This window comes from Engystomops pustulosus, chromosome 1 (assembly GCF_040894005.1).
Source record: "Engystomops pustulosus chromosome 1, aEngPut4.maternal, whole genome shotgun sequence".
Classification (NCBI taxonomy): domain Eukaryota; kingdom Metazoa; phylum Chordata; class Amphibia; order Anura; family Leptodactylidae; genus Engystomops; species Engystomops pustulosus.
In genome coordinates, this window is record NC_092411.1 from 147,080,017 (window position 1) to 147,107,748 (window position 27,732).

A 27,732-nucleotide genomic window follows, 5' to 3' on the forward strand; every position below is an offset into this window, starting at 1 on the left:
TCCAATTTCAATTGTTTTATTAAATATACAATCCTTTGCAACAGTTATTTAAAATATATATATATATTTATATATAAACCTTTTCCAAAAGTGCTGGCACTGCAACACAGCAGAACAGAGGGCAAAAAGCATCAACTTCTTGAACTTGTTAGATATTAGAAACACTTTGAGCAGCAAGGTTGCCTGTTCAGCAATGTGCAACACTGCAGTTGTGCGTCATTGTGCAATGTACTTTCTCATAGTGCGTATGTATATGCCAGCTTTGATAAGATGGGGTTACACAGCTCTCAGCTATACTAGGGTAGACATGTTAATATAGGCAAAAGAACGTGGGTGGTCAATGTACAAGATCAGGACTGTCCATATCAAACATCAGATCCACAGCAGAAACTTACACTACATGTAAAAGAATGAAAGTTATTGTTCTGTATTACATAACCGATTTTGCTAGCACAAATCCGCGTGTAATCCAGATCATGCAGCACATCTGATCAGACACTAGGCCTGACTTGTTTAGACTACATTCACACGGCCACATGGAGGACGCATATATGCTGTATATACGCGCCCCCGCCCCCCCCAATAGACGGCAAAGGGCGCACGGCGCCGGTACGTTGCCTCACATGTGTGGCACCGTACCATTCCGTAGCCAGGAGAAAGATGGGACATGTCCTATCTTTCCCCGGAATACGGAGCAGTGCGCCATATAATTGCTATGGAGAGGGGCGGGGGTGAGCGCTGCTCACCCCCTCCTCCTCCCCCTCTCCTGCGCGCCCCCGTGCTACGTTACGGCGGGCACACCTTTGTATGACTATAGCCTAGACTGAGCTCTATCTTTGTACTCATCACTTGGAATTATTCATACCTCCATAAGAAAGCAGCGCATGGAGTGCCAAAATGAAATTATAGAATCTATTTACGGAAACAGGATATACATTCCAACATTCTCTTCGGACTTCCCTGCTTTCCCATGATTTGATCTTATTTCTGCCATCAAGTATGTGTTTTTTATCCATTACAGAGAAGTGAAGTCTGATAAGTTTTTGACAGGTATAACTGTCAATAAGCAGGGGCTCATAGTAACCAATCAGATTCCAGGTCCTATATCTCAGAGGCTACTATGAGTAATTGCTCCTTTACCTTTGCAGTATGCATTTCGGTCAAGTTTGCCCATTTATAGTGAATGTAAGGCCTCTTGCACACTAACGAGTGTGATGCGTCCAACTGCTCGAACAATGACAACCAGAACTGAACTGAACTGACATGAGTTCAGTTCCGGTTGCTCAGTGTTCAGGCCAGCTGTTTCAGCCAGCACATTCTGCGACAAATCCGGGCTAAATAAGAGAATGAGGCAGATTGACTAATACTATTTTATATCCAAAAAAGCTTTGACTAGTCTTGTCCCAGTGGTTCGTGCTTTATGACAATTATGGCTCACTTTTTTTTTTTTTTTTTACATACATCTAGATATAGCATCTTTTGGCTGTCATTGCTGAAGCCGCTAAAGCCACATACAGCATGTGATGCTATTTTGGCAAAACACTGCTTATGGCATCACCTCCTTACTGCTAACTCCCCTTTGTAACTAAGCAACGCCCTTGGCGGACAAGGTGCAGAAAGGATCATAAACCCATCATAGAGGTGGTGGAAGCATACAATATTTCTGTGTTTTATAGGACTTGGAATCTTTTTCTCCTAAAACCATGACCTAATCTTGCTGCTTTCGTGATATAAAATTGTACTGTTTTATTATGTTTATACTACACCTATACAAGAATAGTAAGGATGTAAAGTAACATCTGTAATGCAGATGTTTACAACACTCACATTTAGGAACGGTCTTCATTTTTTGATAGTTCTCTGCAATAGACTTTGGTTGTTATGGATCCAATGGTTGAATTATGATGGATTCAGCGAATATGGGAGAACAGACACTAGCAAAGTATATTCCCTACAGCTGCCCTTTCTAGTGCTTTCAACATCTTACATATGCCAGGCGAGTGCAAAAGGCTGGTGTAACCTAGGTTAACCCCTACCACTCTAATCTAGCAGGATATCTGTGGTTAAGGGGATTTGTTTATACCTCACAGGCTGCTAACACAGAAATACTTTTTCACTAGAGCTGTAGGCACATGTGTATAAAGTGTCTTTTGTTCAAAAAAGCTTTAGTGCACAACTTTGTGCATTTACGTGTATTATTCCATCATAAATCGCACTTATGAGCAAAATAGTCACACATTAGCAAAAAAACCCTAACTAAAAATAATTTGCCGTAAACTTACGGTACATTTGGCTTGTGCTATCCAATAAAAGAATCGCCGCTGCAGCCCTTGAGGCCCCGAATATGAAAGTTTTAAAGTGACCCTGTCAATATAACAATGCGGGCAGTATATTGTAGAGCAGGAGGAACTGAGCAGACTGATATAAAGTTCTACTAAAAAGCTTTCCATAAAACTATAGATCTCTGCTTAGATGCAGCCATCTAGTCCTGGGGATGGTCCTATCGGTAATTGACAGCACTCAGTATACAAAAAGGCCTGTCACCAATTGCAATATTACATTCTGCTTTACATATACAACTGCATTGTCATGGTGACAAACCTTTCAAGTTTAGACCTCCTGCATTGCTAGTATTCAATTGTCCATTGTTAGGCATCTCTGGCATACAAGGAAAAGCTGGGATGAAATGAAAATGCAGTGCTGTATGAATAGTGACATACAAAGACTGTGTTTGGCTATTGAGACACTTCTTATACCATTATCCCTGGACCATACCCAATACCCAATATCATTTTGTCTTTTGGCAACAACAACCTTTCTTCTGTAGCCATTAATTTGTGGCTACTAATCTAGCACCAGTACATTTCTTTAAAAACGCAAAGCGAACCTTTTCCTTCAAAGTGGGAAGGAAGAACTTTCTTTTATAACATCTTCAGTGTCAAAAATAACCTCTTGAAGCTGCAGACAGGTTGGAAAGACACATTTAACGGCCATCCACTCTATCGCTGAACATCAGACACTCGCTGGAGCTTCTTCAGAAGAATCTGCGTTAGATCAAAGGTAGTAAAGCTTATACCGACTGCCACCGGACCCTTTACCCAGTTCATGCTGAGGCCTTTATACAGTCCACGGATTAAACCTTCTTCTGACACCACTTCCTTCATGGTGCCGAGTATGGTGCTGTATGTATGTCCAGTTACGCCAGCGGTCTGCATGCGTCTTCTCACCACGTCCAGTGGGTAAGACGCTGACTGACCAAGGATTCCAGCACAAGCCCCAAAGAGAAGTCGCTCAAAAGGGTACGGTTGAGTCCTGCCACTGTGCTCTAAAATAACAAATGCAGAAAAGGGCTATTAACTAAAGAATATAGGTTAAATCTTGCTTGTGTTTTTGTGATGTATTAGTAGCATCTTGGGTAATAAAGTGCATAGGTCATTTAGGAAATGCATTAGATGGTCTTATAAAATGGTGCTATCAGCAATAAAAACACAGCAATGTGCTATAGCCAGCACTGTAATTAGCCAATAGCCGTAACTGGAAAGTTAATGAGCAAATACATTTTCCAAGATGGGAGAAGGAAACATTGCCTTTTCACTACCTTGTAAGGAAACAAAATAGACGGCATCAGTTTCACCCTTCAATTCCTGCAACCCACACACTAATCCCTAAACTTGCCCATTAATAATGTTATTTGTAGCAATAACAATTATCTTCCCGCTATTCTCACATCTCAAGTATTATCCTAATATTCCACCACCTGCTAACGATTTTTTTTATCTGAAGATCACCATCTTTCCTGCCTGCTCATCTAATGGTCTCTGCTGACGCTTACCCAAGTGTTGCATCCCGCCAACCACCTCATTCTCTCTCCTTCTCTTAACTGCTATCACCATCTCTGCTACTTCTTTCTGCTGGTGAGAACTCTCCCAAAAACTCACTCATAATCTGGACCTTTTCATCTCTCGGCAACTGTCTTTTCTGGGCCTAACAGAAAAGTGGCCAACTCCTTCGGACTCCTCCTGCTGCACTTTGTTATAGCGGCATCCACTTTACTCACACTCCTCAACCTTGCAATAAACTGGTGGAGGAATTGGCCTCCTCCTGTCTGACAACTGTTCATTCAGCCCAATCCCAGGTTTACCCTCTTTCACCTTTCCATCTTTCCAAGTCCACTCCATCTGTATCTATGCTCCCTATAACCTCCAAGTGGCTTTCATCTACCGACCACCTGGCCAATGCTTTTATTGACCATTTAATGCCTGGTCTTTTCACTTCCTCTCATCGGACATCCTCTTCATCATCATGAGTGACTTTAACAACCCCACTAATTTAACTCATTCTGCTACCTCCATATTCCTCTCATTTGCCACCTCCTTCGGGCTCACACAGTGGTCCTCTAGAGCCACTCACAAAGCAAGTCACGCACTAGAGACTTAATTTTCACCCACCTCTGCTCCCCATTCAATCTAACCCTACACTCCTCCTATCGGATCACGACTTACACACTTTCTCTACCATGGCTTCAACCACTCCTGCAGTCCACAAGCCTATACACCCACGTAGGAATCTCAAACATCTGAGACTCTCCTCTTTTTTCCATATACCCTAATGCAAGGAGGTAGAAACTGCTGTCACCTTCTACAACACCAGTTTCTTCAGCCCCCTCACTAAAATCAGACAACCCAACCAGCAACCCTGGCACACCCTGACAAAACATCTGAGGCAAGTGCTAAACGGCATGGAAATTACGCACGAAAGAAGACCTTCACCAACAAATCCGCACTTGCATCTGCCAAACAGGATTACTTAATCTCATATCTTCTCTATCGCACAACCCCAGACAATTATTTTCTACCCTTAACTCTCTTCTACTCCAGCAACCCCACCAACCTCTCTAATTTTAGCTGGGGATTTGGCCTCACACTTTAAAAATAAAATAGACAGCATCAGGGAAAGTATCAACCTTCAATCCCTGCAACCCACTCCCATGCCCCTAACTCTTAACAAACTTCTCTTTTCCTCCATGCTGTCAAACCCACGTCTCACTACTTTACCCAATTCGGTCACATCCTATCCCAAACCTCACCAGCGCAACTCATCTCTTTAACCTGTCACTATCCGCTGGTATTGTTCCATCTTCCATTAAATACACAACCATCCTAAAGAAGCCTTCTCTGGACCCAACTCCTCCGCTGAGCTATTGCCCTATCTCAATACTTCCATTTGCTTCAAAACCCCTAGATCACATGTCTACTTAGAACCATCATACTACCTTTTCTCCAAATCCCTCTTTGACAAATTACAATGTTTTGTGACCCAATCTCTCCACTGAGTTGGCCCTGACCATAGTCTGTAATGCTCTACCATCAGCCAAAGCAAACCACCACTCCTCCGTTCTGCTTTTGGATCCATCCTCTTCTGTTAACATGGTAGACCATTCTCTCCTGCTGCAGAAGCTGTTCTCTTAGCATCACTGACCTGGTCCTCTCCTGGATCTCCTCATATCTCTCCAACCGGACGTTCAGGGTCTAGCATTCTCATACTACCTCTTCACCTAGCCCACTTTAGGTTAGTGTCCCTCCCTGTCCTGGCACCGCCACTCTTCACCCTCTATGGCCTGGGACACCTAATTCATTTCCATGGCTTCAATACCACTCATATGCTGTTGACACACAGCATATATCTATATATTTGGTCCAGATATCTCCTCTCTTTCAGCCAGAATTCCATATTCTCTAGCAGCCAGTTCCTCCAATTTTCCAATATACTTCCTGCATAAATTCCTCATGGTTTTCTAGATCTCTGCTTTCTGTCCTTCTATAGAAAGCTTCATTGTTTACTTCCAGTGGATAGAAATCTTGCCAAAGTCATGGGATGGACACACAGGTGCACGGCTATTATTATCAGAGTCATGTGATAATAACAGCTCATGCACCTGTGTGACATCACATGAAAATTGTGAGGAATCAATACAGAAAGAGTATTGGAAAGTTGTTTTACTCTTCATTACACAAACAGGATCAATTAATTGCTTAAAGTGTAAAACCCCTTTGCCATTTGAAGGCCCCTGGTTTGGCTGCATCAGGCCCCCTTTCTAAAATAAAAAAAAAAGAAAAAGATGCAGGCTTGCTGTTACAGGGGCTACCCAACAAGGCAGTCAAGAGGCAATGTTCTCCTGCGCAGCAGACTTGGATTCAAGGTCACTGGGATCATTATGCATGTGGTCAGTGGAAGTCCCTCCCTACATTTTAGATTGGTACTTACCAGCATGTAGCTTCTTTAGAGTTTCATAAGTAAAAAAGCTGATTCCTGCATAAGGAATGACTCCTAGAATAGTAGGATTAAACCCCCGGTAAAGAGATTTTAAGCCTTCTTCTTTGGACATCCGTATAAAGACTTCAAAAATGTTACTGTACCTTTAATATAAAAATAATAAATACCTTTATAAAAATACTTTAGAATAGAGAAAGGTTTTTTTATGAGTCAGTTTAACTTTAGGATTGTTTTTGTGCATTTTGAAGTAAAGTGCCAGGTAAATGTTTACCCGTAACAGAATACATAGGACATGTATCACATAGCAATAAAAACATATGCGTTTCCATTAAATTGCATGTGATTGGCAAGTAGCACACCATCAGCAACCGTTTAAAGTGAATGGTCGCAAGGTGCTTGTGCAAATCTATGGCAGGCATGACCTGGTGGAGATTTGTGGGCTGCTCAGCCAAGCCTCCTGATGTATCTGGCGATGTCTTTATCATACACCGGCTTATCACTTTAGGACAGGTGCCCCAATCCTTCTGCCCCCTGGTGTGTATCCTCTTTCTGCTTTGGTCTCTAAACTTTTGGTAACTATGAACATTGTAAAGCAGGGTTAAACTCTGGCTATTTGTATCTTTTTACATGGTTTAAAAGATATATGGGGGTAACTGTGCAGTAGTAAAACATATTGCTGCCAGACAATTATAAACTTACATTTCTTTTGGTGTGACAGCCATACGTGCTCGAACAAGATCCAGTGGATAAGTCACCATTGCAGCTGTTGTACCTGCAAGAGCTCCAGCCAGAAGGCGGGGGATGGGTGTCAAAGCACTGTGAAGGGGAAAAGAAATATTTTTTTTCTTTAGAAATTTGCATGATCAGAGAAATTGTCAAAATTAAATAGGTTTTCTAGGGCTTAAATTCCCAAGATGCGAAGGGAGGTCAAATTGGTCACAGCAATATACACAATAATCTGGTATAATGGAAGCACTGGAGTATTTCCCTGCACTGTGGCACTTGTGACCCTATTCTGCAGAAGGCTTCAACACCGATAATGGAGCCAGATGAAGAAACCATGGTGTCCACTGTTTACTGCGTCTTATCGCTGATCAAACAAGCATTCACCGGTAAAGACACTAATCATATTCTTATTAATATGTCATTCTATATGCACTTTACTTGTTTTTCACAAGAAGATATGAGGAGGTACTCCTTAATCATGCTAAACCTGTTGCACAGGCTCCTGTCCCTCTGTATGAAATGGTCAGAAATAGTTTGACCAATAAAAGTTGACATTTTATAAAAGGTACTAAAAACAAGGGAAAAAAAATACTTCTCCTAGAGATGCAAGGTTGTTAGATAGCAGAGCCTACCATACAAGCAAACCTCTATGTTTTTATCTCTTCAGTCAATAATTCTACCATGTCTATATGACTTGGTACAATTATCTGTTCACTTAGAAACGTTAGTAATTGCCAAGGAGAAAAGTAAATGTTAAGTTAAAGGATCTATCTATTAAGGCATCTAACGAATGCAAGGATAGCACTTTTTAGGGCTAATCCTTTAATTCCCACAATCTTTTAGAATGTTTAATGCAAAATTAATTAATGCAAATTTTCTAAAGGGGCTACTGGGGCGTGGAGTAGCTGCGCCGAGTAGCCTCAGCTCCAGCTACTCCATGCCCCAGTGGCCTCTAGAAAATTTGCATATCAAGGCCATTAAACTTTTTAAAAGATTGTGGGAACTAAAGGATTAGACCTAAAAAGGGCGATCCTTACATTAATAGGTAGATCCGTGGTGGCAGGTTATCTTTAAGTGGTTAAGTGGCTGTTTAAAAAAAAAAAAAATGTCACCAGATATTACCCCATTAAACTTTTAGCCCCTCAGGTGGGGTATGAAATATGGATTTCATTTTAACATTACTTTGGAGGAGAAGGGTCATACTTGTAATAGAGAACTGGTGGTGGGCTCTTTAAATTTCAGGACACAATCCCCTTCCTACTGGAGAGCTAGAAGCAAATCATCAATTAACTCTTGTAAATCAGTATAGAATTCAGATGAGGCACATGACATCTGTTTACAAGGAGTCAGCTGCATGACCAAGGGCAGGCTGTGTCACGTGTGACAAAGATACTTGTTATTTCAGTATTCAAGTACACACAGAAAGTACTCTATTCACAGTAAACAAATGCACATCTAATATGGGTATGTACTAAGCAGCTGACGTCCTTATTTCCTTCGAAGCGATGGTAAAACTACCAAAGATAACAAGACAGAGGAAGCAAAAACACAAAATTTTCTATCTTCTAAATTTAAAATGTTTTATTCAAATATATACACATATAGCAGAGTATAACTGCTTTCCCCTCATTTGTAAACTTAACTTGTTATTTAAAGAGAACCCCACAAAGCACACGCAGTAGTTGTCTTTATGCATGGGATTAGAGCCACCATTCTTCTAAAAGACTTTTATTGAGATCCTCTGTTCCAGTCATGGAGGTGGGACGCTGCAGTATACAGTTAAGCTACCTGCTACTCCTTCACAGGAACAGGGCTCACAGCCTGGTGAGCTGACATTAGCAGGAGAGGGAGGAGCTGTACAGGAGCACAAAGGTGGAGGCTGCGAGCGGAGGAGTGAGCAGCACACACAATTTAGGTGGATGCCAATGTCTTGGTAGATTAGGAGTTGTACTATAAGCTTTCTATTTATGCATGATGAATGAACAGTGTGCTGTGAAATGTTTAGAGCGTAGGCTTTTATGACCCGTCACCAGATTTTGAACCCCCCTGACTAACAATGGGTTACAAGTCCTCCCTATATCACCTAAAATGATCTGCCAGTGGGGCACTCTACCTCAATTACAGACCTTTTTTCAGATATGCAAATTCTCTCCTCCTCTTTGGTAGCCTGACAGAGAAGAGTCAGAGATACCAGAGAGCCATGCCCCATTATTGTGGCTGACAGCTCTGTGTCTCTTCAAATCACTGCTCTGCCTTGTACTGAGGGACCATCTGCTAATATTCAACTACAGACATATAAAGCTCCATGTACAGAAAATATTGTGTCCATTTCTCTAAATGGTGCCTTGTGTTACATTCATGACATGTGACCAGTCACATCATCGCAGGTCTCACAGACTTCCAAGAATAGCAAACTGTACACCATGTAATAATAATAAATAATAATAATCTTTATTTATATAGCGCCATCAAATTCCGTAGCGCTTTACAAATCATAGGTATGTGATTACATGAAATCACAGCAGCCTCCAAGGATGAAGGAGAGAAGTAGAAGTCCATGGAGGCTGCTGTGAATTAATGTGATTAGATACATGCATGTGGTACAGTTTGCTATTATTAAGATGCTAAAGGACCCGAGATGATGTCACTCTGGTCACATGACATGAACTGTGACCAGTAAGAAAGCATAAGGCATGGGGAGGATTAGATGGGAGGGGCCGGCCGAGCAGAACACTCCTTCTCCGATGCCAGGAAATTTAAGATAAAAGGCGATTTATGTGGATGTAAGCAAAACAATTTTAGCTAAAAGAAGGGTGTCAGTCAGTAATTAGAGCTTTATAGGAACCTGTCACTGGCTGTATATGTGAAAATGTGGTGACAGGTTCCTTTTAAAGGGGTGTTCCCACAAAGACAAGATTTTTAAATATACTCAAGATACCAAAATAACACCTTCTCCAATTAACCTGTTATTAACAAAAATACAGCATTTTACAGATATAATTCCATCCCGTCTAAATCAGTCCTGGCGTATACAATTTCGGTTGCCCCGGTATCCGACCGTTAATACTCTGCATGCTGCAGTGTCTCTCTGCCTCCAACCCCTCTCCCTTGCATTTCAAGACAGGCTCACACAAAGACACTTCCTGACAGCAAGCAGTGTGAGAAGACTTACTCTACAAGCTACAGAGAAGTAAAGATCTTTATAGAAGGGGAAGGAGTTCTAGCAGAGCAGAGATATAGCAGATATGCAGCAGACCAGGAATATCATTGTGCGTTATATCCATCTGATGGATCTCATCATCTCTCATCGCTCTTTTTCTAAGTGTCAGATTTTAGTAGAATGTTCAAAAGCTAAATAAAAGTGTACATAAACTAGTCACCACGCAGCATCCCCGCCCACTCTCTGGATTTTGACCTTGACAGTCACTGAGTGATGGGAGCTAAAACAGCAATAAAACTCATTTAACCCTGCAAGATACTTTGCCACAAACTTGTCCCTTAGGGTGTACCTTGGTTTTTATAATGATGTTCGTACACTAATTGTTCTCTCACTTCAAATACATTTACGTTTCTGGCTAGAACAGGTGAAAATTTAGAAAAAGATCAAGGAGTATGACTACTTTGGCAACCCAATGTGTATATTGAGAAAACTGCAGTATAAAATGAAATACACAGGTTGCATATAATGTAAGCTGTACCTTCTTCTATCCCTTCAAAATCAATTTCATCTACAACTCTCAGCAGACATTTGCAGTACAGTTACTATCCATGCATAGATATCCTCTCTTACGTACTGGCCACACAGACGCTCTACTAACTTAGGCTACATTCACACGACCGTATGATTTCTCCAGTCCCGTATTTACGGGCCGTATTTACGTGACATTTTTCATCCGTATGCAGCACGTATGTAACCCGTATTTTATACGTCCCCATAGACTTCTAGGGCATACGGAACTGAAATACGGGAGAAAATAGGACATGCTCTATATTTTTATACGGCCAGTATACGGTACGGAACGGAGTTAACAACGGCAATATAAATGGTCAGACGTATTGTCCATTGAAATGAATGTGGCCGTATGTAATCCGTTAAAAAAAAAAAACGGTACGGTACGGATACAGTCGTTTTCATACGTCCGTGTGAATGTAGCCTTATAGTTTTTGGCTATACAAATGTGTCCTGCATCATATACAGCCACATATAGGCATCCTGCCTTATATACTGGATATACTTATATACTAGTCACTGGCTATATTTCAACATCAAGTCATATGTACTAAGTTCTAGGCTACATATAAGCATCTTGACCCATCTACTGGCAATACATAGATGTATAGTCTAATCAAATGGCTTCTAGTGACTGGTCACATACAGGAGTCCTAAATCAATGGCCACAGAAAGGCCTTATGTTATGCACCACTATTTCTTAGTTACTAGTAGTTTCTACATACATGTCCTACTCCCCTATTTTCATGGAGGGATTCACATGTGAATTTGGTAAAATCATTATAACGTTACAGAAGTCATAATGATTTTACCAAATTCACATACGTGATCCCTTCTTTAAAAACAAAGAGAACGATGCCCATACTGCGCTGCTCGCCCTTTTCTTTCCAAAGTTATGGTGTTTTCTGTTCTGAAAGTTTTTCACAAAAATCTTTCCCCCCCAGACGTGATGTGGGCGGAGACCCAGATGTACCTGCCATGAAGTTGTGGCCAATTCAAGCTGCCCACAGATCCCATGATGCCTTGTGTTCTCTATCAAAGTAATTTAGCATAAAATCCATTTAGGTTCCCACAAGTAAATCCACTGCACAATGTACATACAGGATGTATATGGTGACCAGCCTGGAAGCTTCAGCAGATGGAGGAGCATGCAACATGTAATAAGTGGAAGAAATCATAAATAAACCAGTTACATGAAGTGTATGGTCTGTGGTGTGTGAGAACTAAGGGTTAATAGCTTATCTGTGCAAAGCGGGTATTGCTGAGTACAAGTTGGGGGAAGGGAGCAGCATCAGGTGAAGAGAAAGACAGCGAAAGTTCTGTAGAATCCAGACTCAGGAACAGGGAAGATCTTGTATCTCACTATTGCAGGACACATCTGTATCCACAGCCCTGAACACATCCAGCTCTATTACATACACAGAGAGAGCTCTGTCACATGACCTCCTCCTCTAGAAGCAGGGAACAGCAGCCCCTCCCTTCCCTGGAGTCCGACAGATAAACTACAGATTCACAGGCAGGGGAAGTGGCTACTGCAGCACTGAGATAATCTGAGGAGTATAGCAAAGAAACTGCTGATAGGTAACAAACATAATAGGGAATATAGGGAAAAACTTTATAGTTGTTTTTTTAAGTTTACACATAATAAATACAGTGTATTAGGACAGTATTTTCTGTGAATTGTATACTTACGCCCCTTGGTAGCCATAATAGCTGCCAAGCAGTTTTTTATACTGCTCGTGAGCACAGAACTGTATGGCAGCATAGGGGATGACTCGTACCATAGTGGCAGAGTTTCCTCTCCAGAGACTCAGGAATCCCTCATTGAGGTAAGTGCGATATATCAACCTATAGGCTTCCTGTAAAAGAGTATAAACAGAATTCTTTTCTACTACTGACAGCAATAACATATGCAAGACTGTCCCCAGCCCCACTATATAACACCCACCTGTGAGCCCCAAGTATAATACCACTTGATGTGGTCCACCAAATACTGTAATATTGCCCTTCACATATTATGCCACCTTTCTTTAGCGTCCCCTATTCTGTTGGCCCCTCACATATAATCCAGAACTGTCCTGTTGGATTTGGCATGCTTGGGAGGTATGAACTGGCCTTAAATTTTTTTCCTAAAAAGTACAGGTTAACATCTGCTATATTAGGCCCTATTCATTGAGAATAGTAGTACAGTTCATGAAATAAGGCATAAGGTTCTTATCTGACCATGGTATAAGAGTAAGGGGAAGAACTCTGCTGAATACATAGGGAGGGACACTGATAACTTTTTAGGAGTGCCACTGACTACTGTAAGTGAAGAAGATTGAACTGCTAACAGAACAAAAAAGTGCAGTCCTAGAACCATATGTGCAACCCTTAATATAAAACTAAAGGCTAAGGTACCAAGTATTTCTAACAGCTAAATCCAGTCCTAGAATTCACATAGACAATTTGTCAAGCATACAATGCATTTACCTTAGCAGAGAATCTGTTTGAAGACACTGCATAGAATATAAAAGGAACAGAGTATTAGAGGCCAGCGGGGATCAGCGTTATAGGTAATAGTAAAAGGACAAGTCTATCAAATAAGGAGTCAACTTAAAGGGTTTATGAAGAGTTTGAAAAACGTGGCTGACCACGATTTGTTCTAGTATTGCTGACCATCTGTATAGAAATAAATGGAGCTGAGCTGCAACACCAGCACAACCCATGGAGAGGAGTTATTTTCAGAAGAACACAGCAACATTTTTCAACCTCTGACAACCCCTTTAAACCTCTTCTCTCTGGGTAAAGACTTCAGTGGCAGTCCATCCTAACAGAGACTGAACTTTACATAGAAGTCAAGTAGCCTCCATACAAACAAATCTGCCACCTCGGCCAATACAAATGTAATGTTTAGGCCAGTTTAAATGTAGAAATAAGAGCTTCAATTTTAACTTTATCATATTTGCCAAGGACTTTGAAAGTCACCTTGAAAGATGATTTTGGTTCGATCCAGTGGGGCAACAGCTGTCTTGGCAACAGCACCCGCCAGAGCTCCAGACATCAGGGAGTTGAGGACTCCTTTATCATTTTTATTTCCTTTCTATAAAAAAAACAAAACACTGCAAGTTACTACAAAATCAACAAACAAATTTACCACTGAAATACAGTCCATGACATTGGTTCAGCACATTAACCTTAAAAGATATAAATCTATGCATGTAGAGATGCAGCGCAGAAATATGTAGGGGCGGGAAAAGAATGAAAGCACAGGGAGCAATGGAGGCACAGAGATAAATGGGGGGGGGGGGCAGATTTTGGAGAAGGGGGCATAAAAAAAAGTTAGTGGAGAGCAATATGGGAACTTTGTGAAATAAGCGCATATAACGAAAAAAAGATTGACATAAAGAGAGAACGATGTGCAACAGAGACATTGGGGCACATTTACTAAGGGCTTTGCGCCAGTTTTCTGTCTGACTTTGCACATTCTTTCTAGTGTAAACTGCTTGTACAAGTGTTTAAGAAGTGTCTGCACCACAAATGTGTTATGCAACACAAATTAGGGGCGTTCCGGTACTCAGTCGGGCCATGTGCCAGATTTAACATGACAACTCTGTCGAACGCCCTATGTTTAAGGTGCACCACAAAAAAAGTTGGTGAGCTTTCTGGCAAGTACAGGGAAGCGCTAGATTTCTGGTGAACATTCTTAATGAATCTGGCGCATCCAGCATTATACACAGGCAGAGAACTTTTAGTGCAGTTTCCTATGTTCTTAGTAAATGTGTTCGATTGGGTGAAGTAGAGATAAGAGAGATAGTAAATCTTACAATACATGAAGCCCCCAGAACATTCTCTTTTTTTACTGGAACATAAATAGTTATTTCACAACATTCAGGTAAGATGTTGGTATATTAGATTATGAAAAAGCAAATCAAGTTATAAAGGATCTTTTCCCACAATACAATATATCAGTTAGCTTAGCTCCACCTGCTCTATTACATGCTACCTGCAGATTACAGTACATTTCTATGGTGACCGTTTCATTTTAACTTATCCACAAGCACTCAGGAAAAATAGTAAAGTTATGTTTATAATGCAAGTATAACTACAGTGGGGAAAAAAAAAGTATTTAGTCTAATTACCATATATACTCGAGTATAAGCCTAATTTTTCAGCACAAAAAAAATGTGCTGAAAAACCCGAACTCGGCTTATACTCGAGTAAAAAAAATAGTTTTACCAGGTTTTTGTGGTAAAATTAGGGGCCTCGGCTTATACTTGGGTCGGCTTATACTCGAGTATAACGGTAATTTAATCAGCTACCAATTGTGCTCCCACTTGAGAGGCCTGTAACTTACATCATTGATAGACCTCAACTATGAGACAAAATGTAAAAACAAATCCAGAAAATCACATTGTCTGTTTTTTAAAGAATTTATTTGCAAATTATGGTGGATTATAATTATTTGATCAATAACAAAAGTTTATCACAATACTACACAACCTTTGCAGGCAATGACAGAGGTGAAACGTTTTCTGTAAACCTTCACAAGGTTGGCAAAGACTGTTGGCCCAAACTTCCATGCAGATCTCCTCTAGACCATTCATGTTTTGGGGCTGTTGCTGAGCTTTTCAACTCTCTCTCTTTCTATGGGGCTGAAATCTGGAGACTGGCTAGGCCACTACAGGACCTTGAAATGCTTGTAATTAAGCCACTCCTTTGTTTCCCTATCACTTTGCTTGGGATCATTGTCATGCTAAAAGACCCAGCCACGTTTCATCTTCCATGCCCTTGCTGATGGAAGGAGGTTTGCTCTCACAATCCAAGGCCCCATTCATTCTTTCATCTACACAGCCCAGTCATCCTAGTCATCCTTAGCAGAGAAACAGCCCCATAGCATGATGTTGCCACCCCCGTGGTCACAGTAGGTATGGTGTTCTTTTGATGTAACTCAGCATTCACTGTTCTCCAAACACGATGAGTTGTGTTTCTACCAAACAGTCCTACTTTGGTGTCATCTGACATTCTCACAATACACTTCTAGATCATCCAAATACTCTCTAACAAACTTCAGACGGGCCCCAGATGTGTAGTGGCTTAAGCAGGGGGACACGTCTGGCACTATAGAGTCCCTGGAGGTGTAGTGCGTTACTGACGGTACCCTTTGCTAGGTTGGTCCCAGCTTTCTGCAGGTCATTCACTAGGTCCCCCCATGGGGTTCTGCGATTTTAGCAAACCGTTCTTGTGATCATTTTGCCCGATTTGGTCGAAGTTGTCTTGTATGTCTTCCATTTTCTAATTACTGCTCCCACAGTTGATTTCTTCACACCAAGCTGCTTGCATATTGCTGATTCAGTCTTCCCAGCCTCGTGCAGGTCTAGAATTTTGTTTCTTGTGTCCTTCGACACCTATTTGGTCTTCACCATAGTGGGGTTTGAAGTGTGACTGTTTGAGGTTATGGACAGGTATCTTTTATAATAATTTCAAACAGGAGCCATTACTACAGATGACTGCCATATGGCTATATACGTCCTACTTGCACATGCCCTGTGCTGAAAGGACGTTTATAAACATTATGACGGCTATCTCCCAAACCCTGGCACCTAGAAACACAATTCTTGTGTCATATAAAACAGAAGATTATCCACTTTAAAATGATATATAGGATTGCTTATGCAAACCAGAGATATCCCCCCTAAAGGGGTTTTCCCACAAGGAAAAGGGGGGGGGGGGTGTCTCTGTGGTCAGCCCCCCACAAATCTGCGTCAGATTAATGGATACGCGTGACATCACAGGGCACAATCGATTAAGATTAATTTAACACCTTGCCGACCGAGGACGAACTATATTGTCTCCGTGCGGCAAGGGGTGCATGGAGAGAGCTCACGAGCTGAGCCATCTCCATACACAGCGGGTAACTGCTGTATATTACCCGACCGCGGCATCTAACTTACTGTTAAATGCCGGCCGCCATCTTGGATGCCCGATCGCCACCCCCTGGAACATCATCGGAGGGCGGCGATCGGTTGCTATGGCAGCCTAGAGTCTCATTGAGACTCGTAGGCTAGCCAGGTGCAATGATTTATAATAGCCACCAGAGGGCAGGCTATTAAAAATCATTGTAAAATAGGTATATACTGCAATACAGTAGTATTGCAGTATATAGTATTAGCAATCGGACCCTGCAGGGTTAAATTACCCTGGAGGATCTAAAATAATGGTAAAAATAAAAAAAAAAAAAAAAAAAAAAATTATGAAAAAAATAGTAAAAAAAAGTAAAAAAGTTTAAATCACCCCCCTTTCCCTAGAACGGATATAAATATAAATAAACAGTAAAAATCATAAACACATTAGGTATCGACGGGTCCCAAAATGTCCGATCTATCAAAATATATTAGCGATTTTCCCAGCGTTTAACTCCGTAACGGAAATTGGCGCCCAAAGTCGAAAATGCCCCTTTTTTGCCATTTTGAAAAATATTAAAAATTCTATAAAAAGTGATCAAAAGCCCATACAGTCCTCAAAAAGAAAGCATTAAAAACGTCATCAAAAGTCGCAAAAAATGACACCACCCACAGCTCCGTGTACTGAAGTATGAAAAAGTTATTAGTGCCAGAACATGGCACAATGAAGAATTTTTTTTTGTACAAAAGGTTTTAATTTTTTTTTAATGTATGAAAACATTATAAAACCTGTACAAATTTGGTATCCTCGTGATCGTACCGCACCAAAGAATAAAATAGACATGTCATTTGGGGCGCTCAGTGAAAGCTGTAAAATCCAAGCCCACAAGAAAACGGCGCAAATGCGGTTTTTCATCATTTTCACTGCATTCTGATTTTTTCCCCCCCGCTTCCCAGTGCACGGAATGGAATAATAAATACCATCACTATGAAGTTCAATTTGTTACGCAGAAAACAAGCCCAAACAGAGCTCTTTACATGGAAAAATAAAAAAGTTACAGATTTTTGAAGGTGGGGAGCGAAAAATGAAAATGCAAAATCGAAAAAGGGCCATGTCCCTAAGGGGTTAAAGGCATTTAACTTATAGGAAGCCTGTAACCAGCATCTAGTCGACTAAACTACCATCAATCTTAGGTAGGGTACAAAATATACTTTCTAGAGTTCAAGCATTTACATTGAATCTTGCCGTTTACCTGCCATGAGAAAATGAGCAAAGAAGGGTAACTTTTGCATGAGATAAATCATTCCCGGAGTGTCACTTAAAGGGATGTTACCACTTTGGCAAATTAATGTTATTGTTTTTATGATGAAAGATAATACAATTTACAGATATACTTTCTGTATCAAATCCTCACAGCTTTCTACATCTCTGCTTGCTGTTATTCTATAGGAAGCTTCATTGTTTACTTCCAATGGACAGGAATCTGACCATGGTCACACAGGTGCACAGTTCGTTAGTATCACAGAGTATTTAGAGCTGTGTGATATAATGAGCCGTGAACCTGTGTGACCATGGTCAGATTTCTATCCCATGGAAGAAGAAGCTTTTTATAGAATGACTGCAAGCAGAGATCTAGAAAACTGTGAGGAATTGATATAGAAATTATATAGAAAATTTTTATAACTTTTAGTTACTCAAACAATAGCAATTACTTGTTGAAATGGGAATACCCCTTTAAAGAGGACCTGCCACCGATAAAAAGGCACTAGGAGCTGCCTACTAAAGTAAGCAGTTCCTAATGCTACAACAGATATAGCAGTGTTACACTGCTAGCATTATTGGAAACCTCCGATAATGCTAGCAGACACTGACGCGCTGTACAAAAGAAATGCCGGAATGCGCTGTAAGGTGGGCTGTATTCATGATGGAGCGGGATGAGCATGAAGCTTGGAAGTCACTGCCGTTTCGTAGTGGGAGGTCCCACGTCTTGGGTTTTATAGTACCTTGAACCATAATTCTCATCTTATAAAAAAGGCGAGAATATGATTTTTATCTGCAGCTCACATTCATAACTATGCGAGGATTTTGTGATCTGACAGATGAGATTTTATTTATTAAAACATGAAAAGCACGTTTCTAGGTACTTAAGGGTTTAAGATATGGGAATTTAAAGTGACACTCCCCCTCCAGTCTCTCAGCTTGATTCATCTCAGGCAATAAATGATTCTTCTCATACCCTACCTGAGGGTGCTAGTGGGGTAGTTTAGTGGTGTTTATTCTGGTGAAAGAAATCCTTTAGGTTGTGCGGGGAGAAAATAACTTGATCGCTTTTGTATTGCATACAGTTAGACAATATTTCTTGTGAAATATGCAGCTAGCAATGGAAGATGAATCATCAGAAAAGGCAATTATCTGAGACTGAGTCAGACCAAAAATCCAGGATCTGCAGATCTGCACATGGGTCAGTCTCATTACAATTGCCTGTGTGTGGGGCAATTTGCTGTGTTTTTTTGTGGAGATACCACCTAGGGAAGTAACTGATCACTCTCCCCACTTCTTTCCAAACATGGATTTTTGCAGGAAACATCTGTGGCATTTGCAGAATGATGCACACTTCCCATTAACATCTATGGAAGATGGATTCCACATGGATTATGGTTCAAAAGGCATAAGTACGAAGATAAACTTAAAATAAGCCCTGTCAGAAGATATACAGAAAGTGTCACTTTAATTCTGACAAGTAACTGTAGGCAGTTACAACAGGTTCTTACCTCTGGCACCATAGCAGAGGGCAGTACAGTGTGTGCACAATTTTTACCTAGACCCACTTGGCTTTCTTTAATACCATTCTCCATACCACGAAGTTCCTCAAATAAACGGAAAATAAATGCCACTCCTACAAAAACAAAAAAATTTCCATTAATTTAGAGAAACGCCGGTTTCCATAAATACAAAACCCTAAATGAACATGGAAAACTAGAAATTTTACACAGAAACAAAACACACAGAGAAATGGATAATGCAGCAATAAAAATATTGAAGCAACAATCTAACAATTTTCATAAATAATTCATCCTAATGGCATAACATAAAGAAAAGATGGAGACCTGAATAATCTCTTAAAAGGCACTATGTCAGCAGCTTTTACCCCATTGAGCAAGCACCCTCAGTTAGGGTATGACATGTCCTTTCATAACTTTCCTATTTTATGTTAAATCGCAATTGTTTTAAATGTAAAAATCTCATGTAAAAAGTCATATGAAAATGATCAGAGAAGAGCTGAAGAGAGCCTGAGACGAGTCACACTGAGAGGCTGCAGGAGGTGGATCACTTCAGATGTCCATATCTTCAGTTGTGAAGTACCTAAACATGCTTTTGGTATATGGTAAAGATTAGAATCTCATCTTTCAGAATGCATCTAGCACTTGTTCTTGCGAGTTACAGTCAAAGAAATTGGTAGGAATTAAATTTTTATCTGCAGATCACATGGTTCTAATTATTACAGAGTCCAAGATATGGAAATTCTAAGTGGTGCACTCCCTTTCACTCATCTCAAGCAATAAATGACCCTTCTCACCGTATTTTCCTCTCTACCTTTGGAGGTGATTTTATTTTTTAGCTGGTTAAAGGGGCTGGCCAATTATAGCAAACTTTAACATGGGAATTATAAGACCATTATAGGGTCATTACTTATCCTTATAAAGTTTCGTTTTCGCCATAAGAGTGGCAGAGTGGACGAACATTCAGTAATGAGGCAACTTAAAATGAAATTTAGGTCTTAAAATCTGCACTACCAAAACTTGATTTTGGTGGTTTATAGAAGCTTTGTAAAATTCACTGTGATTGTATAGAAACACATAGGAATTCAATTAGATAAGGCCATTCAACAAACTTAGTATGTGCCCAGAGTTATCAGTGCTGTAGCACAAACTGACAATGATATAACAAATGTATTCTTTGAGAGAGATACATATATTGTTTTTTTACCCCATATCAATTGTTAAATTGTAATAACCCATTTGCTGCCAAGTATACACACATGGATTCTTTTTTACTGGCAGTCCTTCTATATTAAATTTATGTTCTAATGTCTTTATTCAGCCAAGGGAATAGTACTATTTACATAATGTTACAAATGATCTTGGTCTTATATTCCTAATATCAGTTCATTACAATGAGAAAATGGAGTGATCCAAAGTTAGAGAACTTGACGTTCCCCATTCTGCCCATTGCTGAGGTTCCCAGTGGTTGAACCCCTTATACCGAAGTCAGATCCCATTTTATGAGAAATCAGACGAGGGAGGTCAATAAAGAAATAGAGGCCCCCAGAAAAGGGTGGGAGGTACTAGGTACGTTAACGATTCCTGCCTAATGTATAGTCGAATGTTGTTAGCTAGGTGGAGGTTTAGCGTTTTTAAGGTTGGAAAGTGAAAAATTAGATACGTATATGTCCTTTGTCACGTGGATCCCTTCACAGCCATCAAACTTGTGAAAGCAAACATTGAAAAAAAACAGATGTATAGGACCGAATAACATCTTAAAGCCAAACCAAACTACCGACACCACAAACTGGTAAAATTTTTTTGCAAAAATATTCTTTATTTCTTTGTGCGATCAGCAAGGTCCATAAATCAATTTAAAGTAGTAAGTTTTACTTATCGTTCTGGAGTTCCACGCAATCCAGGACACATGGATTAACACCTACAGGACGGCATTATACACCTGCGATGTTACGGAGGCCACGCCTCTTTCTCCGGGCATGAAGACACATCGCAGGTGTATTTCGTCCTCTCGGTGTTAGCCCATGTGTCCTGGATTGCGTGGAACTCCAGAACGATAAGTAAAACTTGCTACTTTAAATTGATTTATGGACTTTGCGCATTGCACACAAGTTTATGCATTGTCAGAACATGTTTTGTATACAAAAAGAATAATGATATAAAGAATATTTTTGCAAATTTTTTTTACCTGTTTGGGGTTGTCGGTAGTTTGGTTTGGCTTTAAAATGGGCTGTGGAGCGTGAGGAACTCCTAACAATACTACCTGAATTTGTTCCAGCTTTTTTATAGAAGCTGTTGTGTTGATTTAGGATTATAAGACGGAATAACATGCACTTACAACTGTAATAAGTTTATTTAAGTAAAAGGATAAAGCATTCATAACTTGCATTTAAATATAAGAAATGGCATTGGCTACGTAAAACAAAGGACACACATCCAAATGACAATAAAATGGGGCTTCCTTCTGTAGTCTGAGAAAGGGGGAAAACTTTACATGTCTGAATAAACTTCTATTGAAATGCACAGTGTGGCTGATGAACTTGGAAAAGGACTGGCAAATGTCCCATCCGAGGACAATTATAACTCAGAGTAAGCACAGTACATGCCGGATGTGGATGGCATTGCCACATGTTTGAAGATCATCAAGGATTGCAATATTTTTGAAGTGACTATATGAAGCTCAAGGACTTGTCCCAGACCAGGTGCGACCTGGTATAACACACGGGTAATATTAGCAGTGTTGTACTCTAACAGCTCTCTTTGCTATGGTTAACTTGGCAACTAGTCCTAAAGAGGATACAGAGCCTGTTTTGCACTGAACTAAAGAAGAGGAAATGGAAAATTCCTGAAAACTATGCAGTATACACATTACCTGTTTAGTAAGTCGAAACAAAATTTTCACAATATCTGTCCAAAAATTTCTTATACATATCCTTGCAGAATTAGACCGTTTTCTAGGTATAAAAAAAGATCAAGACTGTCTCTTATAACAAGTGAGCTGAAACTGATCCTGCAGCATGGTATGCAGCTCAGGGCTGGTAGGGTACTGTGGCATTTCAAAAGAGCACACTGTATACCCTATTTGACTCACAAGAAAGAAATTAATGGTTGACACGTTGGATTACCAAACAACAGGGGGCAATAAAAGAGGGGAGTTGCAGTGTTAGGCATGTTAATGGAGTTGTTCAGTAATAAAAATGCAGATAAAGGGCTCTAGACGCAGAAAAGTAACTGCTGCACCCCAACACCACCGCTTACCCCCTGAGGTAGCATGCGGCAGGGTGCCAGTGGTGTGGTCTAAAACATGGGTGAGGAATCTATAACAGTCTGACTAAGATATGGGGCTGTGAGATGTCATAGCTATTAGGCTGGAGAGATAGTAGTGTCCCATATGCTCTGAGGTATTTGTGCCTCTATATAGCATACATTCACCGGCCACTTTATTAGGTACACCTGTCCAACTGCTCGTTAACACTTAATTTCTAATCAGCCAATCACATGGCGGCAACTCAGTGCATTTAGGCATGTAGACATGGTCAAGACAATCTCCTGCAGTTCAAACCGAGCATCAGTATGGGGAAGAAAGGTGATTTGAGGCCTTTGAACGTGGCATGGTTGTTGGTGCCAGAAGGGCTGGTCTGAGTATTTCAGAAACTGCTGATCTATTGGGATTTTCATGCACAACCATCTCTAGGGTTTACAGAGAATGGTCCGAAAAAGAAAAAACATCCAGTGAGTGGCAGTTCTGTGGGCGGAAATGCCTTGTTGATGCCAGAAGTCAGAGGAGAATGGGCAGACTGGTTTGAGCTGATAGAAAGGCCACAGTGACTCAAATTGCCACCCGTTACAACCAAGGTAGGCAGAAGAGCATCTCTGAACGCACAGTACGTCGAACTTTGAGGCAGATGGGCTACAGCAGCAGAAGACCACACCGGGTGCCACTCCTTTCAGCTAAGAACAGGAAACTGAGGCTACAATTTGCACAAGCTCATCGAAATTGGACAGTAGAAGATTGGAAAAACGTTGCCTGGTCTGATGAGTCTCGATTTCTGCTGCGACATTCGGATGGTAGGGTCAGAATTTGGCGTCAACAACATGAAAGCATGGATCCATCCTGCCTTGTATCAACGGTTCAGGCTGCTGGTGGTGGTGTCATGGTGTGGGGAATATTTTCTTGGCACTCTTTGGACCCCTTGGTACCAATTGAGCATCGTTGCAACGCCACAGCCTACCTGAGTATTGTTGCTGACCATGTCCATCCCTTTATGACCACAATGTACCCAACATCTGATGGCTACTTTCAGCAGGATAATGCACCATGTCATAAAGCTGGAATCATCTCAGACTGGTTTCTTGAACATGACAATGAGTTCACTGAACTCAAATGGCCTCCACAGTCACCAGATCTCAATCCAATAGAGCATCTTTGGGATGTGGTGGAACGGGAGATTCACATCATGGATGTGCAGCCGACAAATCTGCGGCAACTGTGTGATGCCATCATGTCAATATGGACCAAAATCTCTGAGGAATGCTTCTAGCACCTTGTTGAATCTATGCCACAAAGAATTGAGGCAGTTCTGAAGGCAAAAGGGGGTCCAACCCGTTACTAGCATGGTGTACCTAACAAAGTGGCCGGTGAGTGTATATTGGGTATATAAAGTCATCTTTGCATTAAGAGAGTGTTTTCCTACCTTTTTGTTTTATGATCCACTCGCTATTTGGCTATTTTGTGTTCTGAATATTGCCTCCTTTATACTATGACAGTGATGGCGAACCTTTTAGAGGTCGAGTGCCCAAACTACAACAAAGACCCGCTTATTTATCGCAAAGTGCCAACACAGAAATTTAATTTGTGATTTATACTCCCTTCTCGGTCACAGTTTTCATTGATTCCAGCACCTGAGGACACCAATAAAGCAGAAAATAGTCCCAGGTAGCACTGTCACTTTAAAATAGCTCTGTGCACAGCAAGTCCTGGGCTGTCTGGGACTGCAGGAAGATACCTGGAGTCATCTCTGATGATGGCCCGGGTGCCCACAGAAAGGGCTCTGAGTGCCACCTCTGGCACCAGTGCCATAGGTTAGCCATCACTGTACTATGAGATGCATGAAATTTATTAAGTAATAACATAAAATTGTTTCTATGACATTTGTGCCTCCATTTAATGTTGGTTTTATGTATTGAGAAGAGTTCACACATTATAAAATGGTAGTTATGTGAATGGTGACCTAGCCCTTGAAATATAGGTATAAAGGATGCGATTGTTAATAATAAGCTGTAGGTGCCCACTTCAGTCAAACTCTGCTTGCAGCCAGTAATTGGCAGAATGGTGTCTCCTTGTGTTAAGTATGGAGATGAAAGACAACCAGAAAATCTAATGCAGTGAAAGTGGGGAACAGCAAGTATTGTATTTTTTTTACTGGAACACTAAAGAGCCACTTTTTCCTAGAATGTACTTTGTTTTCACAGGACAACCCCAACTCAAAAATGAGAAGCTCCTCAGCTTTCTAAGGCTACATTCACATTGTAACCTTCCATTGTAAAGATAAGTTGGGCAAATTCCCAATGTATCCCACTATCTCATACAGTGGGAGGCATCCTGTTCCTCCACTTTGCCCTGAAAGCGGGAGGAGGAGCGAACATTGGTAGCAGCCAGTGACTGACTGCTTTCAAACTTCATTGTGTTTACCCCAGTGACGCAACTATCCTTCTATAGACAGTTACATAACCAGGGACCTCCCAGAGTATACACTCAGCAGAAGCCAGGGATGGAGGCAATAGTTTGCATCCGTCCCTATAGGTTATTTTGCCTTCCGCTGAGCATATATGTCTCTCAACTGCAGGGAGCAGGATGGAAAAAGCAGGATAAGACATAATGCCCTATAATGGACATAGAAGTAGGATGAAACATAATGGGCCATATTTATTAATGGTTAGCCGATTGCCTAACTATCATGTAGAGTCCATCCAATTCATTATTGGACATAAATGTGGTGCACGATTCAAAGGCACATCTAAAACACCCCTTTTGGTGCACAATATTGTGTTGCGGCAAATTCATACATACGTATGCAAACAGGTTGCACATATATTTATTTGCAGTCTATGCCAGAATACTGGCACATTCTGCTTAGTAAATATGGCCCATAATGTGCACACGGAGGCAAAAAAGATGCCTTGCCTGACAGTATATACTGAACATATCCATAAAATGTGAATGTGGCCTAATATACTTTTGGGGCAGAGTTATAAAATGGTCTTCCTCTGATGCCATGGGCAGTCTAGAGAGTTGAATATAAGGTGGCTGTACAAAAAACTTGTTTGTCAGACACTCCGGACCTGCCCCTGATGATAGAGGTTAAAGGACAAGTTAGATTTTAAGTAGCTCAATCCTTTGTTCTTGCAGAAGATAAAAGCTGCAGACAAACTTTCCTTATTTTGCTTTCCTTTTTGAAAACACATAAATGCCTGGCTGAGCATGCATGTGTCTGGGGGAGTCAGATGAAATATCATTCAAACAGGTTTTATACCAACAAGGTGTCTGTTACTGCTGTAGGTTTTTGGTGCAGCTTTCAACCAGGGGTCTGCAGAAACACTTCTCTGCATAGGATATCACAAGATCATTTTCCTAATGGAAATTGTGTAGCACGTGTGCACTGCGTTGCCCCACTTTTTTATGTTTACCGAGTTGTCCATTTTAAAGTCATGCTGTATTCTCAGGGTGGGGGACAGTTTGCCAATTAGTGGGGGTCTGACCACTGGAGTTCATGAGAACAGGAGTTCTGTTAATCCTCCTGAAAGTAATGGCAAGCAGCGGTCCTTGGAACATCTTTCTGTTCTAGTCGCAAACCCGGGACCATGATGCCTATAGACAGGGGTCTTAGTTATTAATGTTTTTGCTCTCACCATATTCAACACCAAGAGGCTGACAAACCCAAGATATTCATAAAATGCATACAAATTGGGTTCACTCTGCTGCCATTTTTAATTGGCAACTAAGGAGAAGACCTGACATGAATACTATTAATGTAGCCTATACGGATGGACAGATGATCTACTGTACATGTCCCTTTACATTACATGGCTGTATTACAAGGACAGTCTTACTGCCGTATACTCTTGGTCCATGAACAGAAATTATAATCTGAGGCATGTTTATGCAGCATATACATTACGGGAATATGAGTAGACCAAGAAAAATGTAATGGATTGTGAAATCTCCAAGTCACTAAGCAGGTGAAGCCTCCAGATCACCAGGGGTGAGGTATTCCACCACTCCCACCTGGGAACAGAAAGTTAATGTGACTAAATAAGGATTACGTTATTGAGGAAGATCGGTACACAATCTGATTACCCCATAATCCAGATGAAAGGGGTAACACTGTCTATTGGGGTAATCTCCATGTTCTCTGTGGTGTAATTTTGCCAACTTTCCAAGAACAGTTATATAGAGTAATACAAAACTGTGTTTTATGGGTCAGACCTAACCTCACTGTAGAATTATTGTGTTTATTCATTGCGGATTTTCCCCCATAATCCTGCGATTGCCAATGTGTATTTGTACCCAGGCAGCATGTGATGCCACTGCCAGTCCCTCCCTCCTCTGCCTGCACTGACAACACAGCTGTTACCGCCTCATTCCTATACATTACCTGCATCAGGATTGCAGCAGCACATGTGAGGGCCATCATCTCCATAACAACTTATATTATGAACGTAGTGAGAAGGGAGGGTGGCACAGAGGTGCGCAGCACATTCCCCAGCCCTGGCACTCCACTGTGGGCGCCTATAGAGCATGCCACTAGCCGGGGCACAAGCGCTCACTGGATGAATGCCCCCACCAGCAGGTGACACACTCACCTCTGTCAGCTCGTCTTCAGACCTCAGTCAGCCACTTCAAAAGTCTATCTCTCCAGGCCACCGTAGCACGGCCAGAGTAGACCAGGACACGCCCTGCATATTGATGCCTGGAGACAATTGGCACGCAAAAGGGCAGTGACGGATCCGTACACCAATCGCAAATGGGAGGGCGTGTCGCAATTCAGTGGGGCTAAGAGGTTGGGTTTAAAAAGATGATTGACGTAAGAATAATCCAATTCTTTAAAAGGGGCGAGGCTATTAATCCCATGTGGTTGCTATTTTGGGGGAATGGGAGAAGGGTGAACAGAGGGTAGAAGAAACGGGGTGAAAGGTGACAGAAGGGAGCGGTGCCTGTGTAACGTATACACTACACGCGTGCCTTCTGTGAGGACGTATAGATATATGTCATTCGTACGGTGCGTGTGTTATAAGTGTACTGTGTGCATCAGGAAAGGAACCTGTTGCTGCTTCATTCTG

At 41.1% G+C, this 27,732-nt stretch overlaps 1 protein-coding gene across 3 annotated transcripts; it reads right to left on the reverse strand.

The window, feature by feature from the left end:
- On the reverse strand, window positions 1-27,639 carry SLC25A42 (solute carrier family 25 member 42). 3 transcript variants are annotated; one of them, XM_072156139.1, is made up of 8 exons: window positions 27,256-27,639; window positions 19,384-19,508; window positions 13,697-13,811; window positions 13,202-13,227; window positions 12,422-12,588; window positions 6,973-7,089; window positions 6,265-6,416; window positions 1-3,325 (listed from the first exon to the last, which is right to left on the reverse strand). In XM_072156139.1, the coding sequence occupies exons 2-8, from the start codon at window positions 19,465-19,467 to the stop codon at window positions 3,000-3,002; spliced, it is 987 nt and encodes a 328-aa protein (XP_072012240.1). In that variant the 5' UTR covers window positions 19,468-19,508; window positions 27,256-27,639; the 3' UTR covers window positions 1-2,999. The 3 variants fall into 3 exon arrangements, with proteins under 3 accessions (XP_072012240.1, XP_072012236.1, XP_072012249.1); XM_072156135.1 differs by lacking the exon at window positions 27,256-27,639 and adding an exon at window positions 27,048-27,207; XM_072156148.1 differs by lacking the exon at window positions 27,256-27,639 and adding an exon at window positions 22,265-22,336.
- Between the last annotated feature and the right edge of the window lie 93 nt (window positions 27,640-27,732).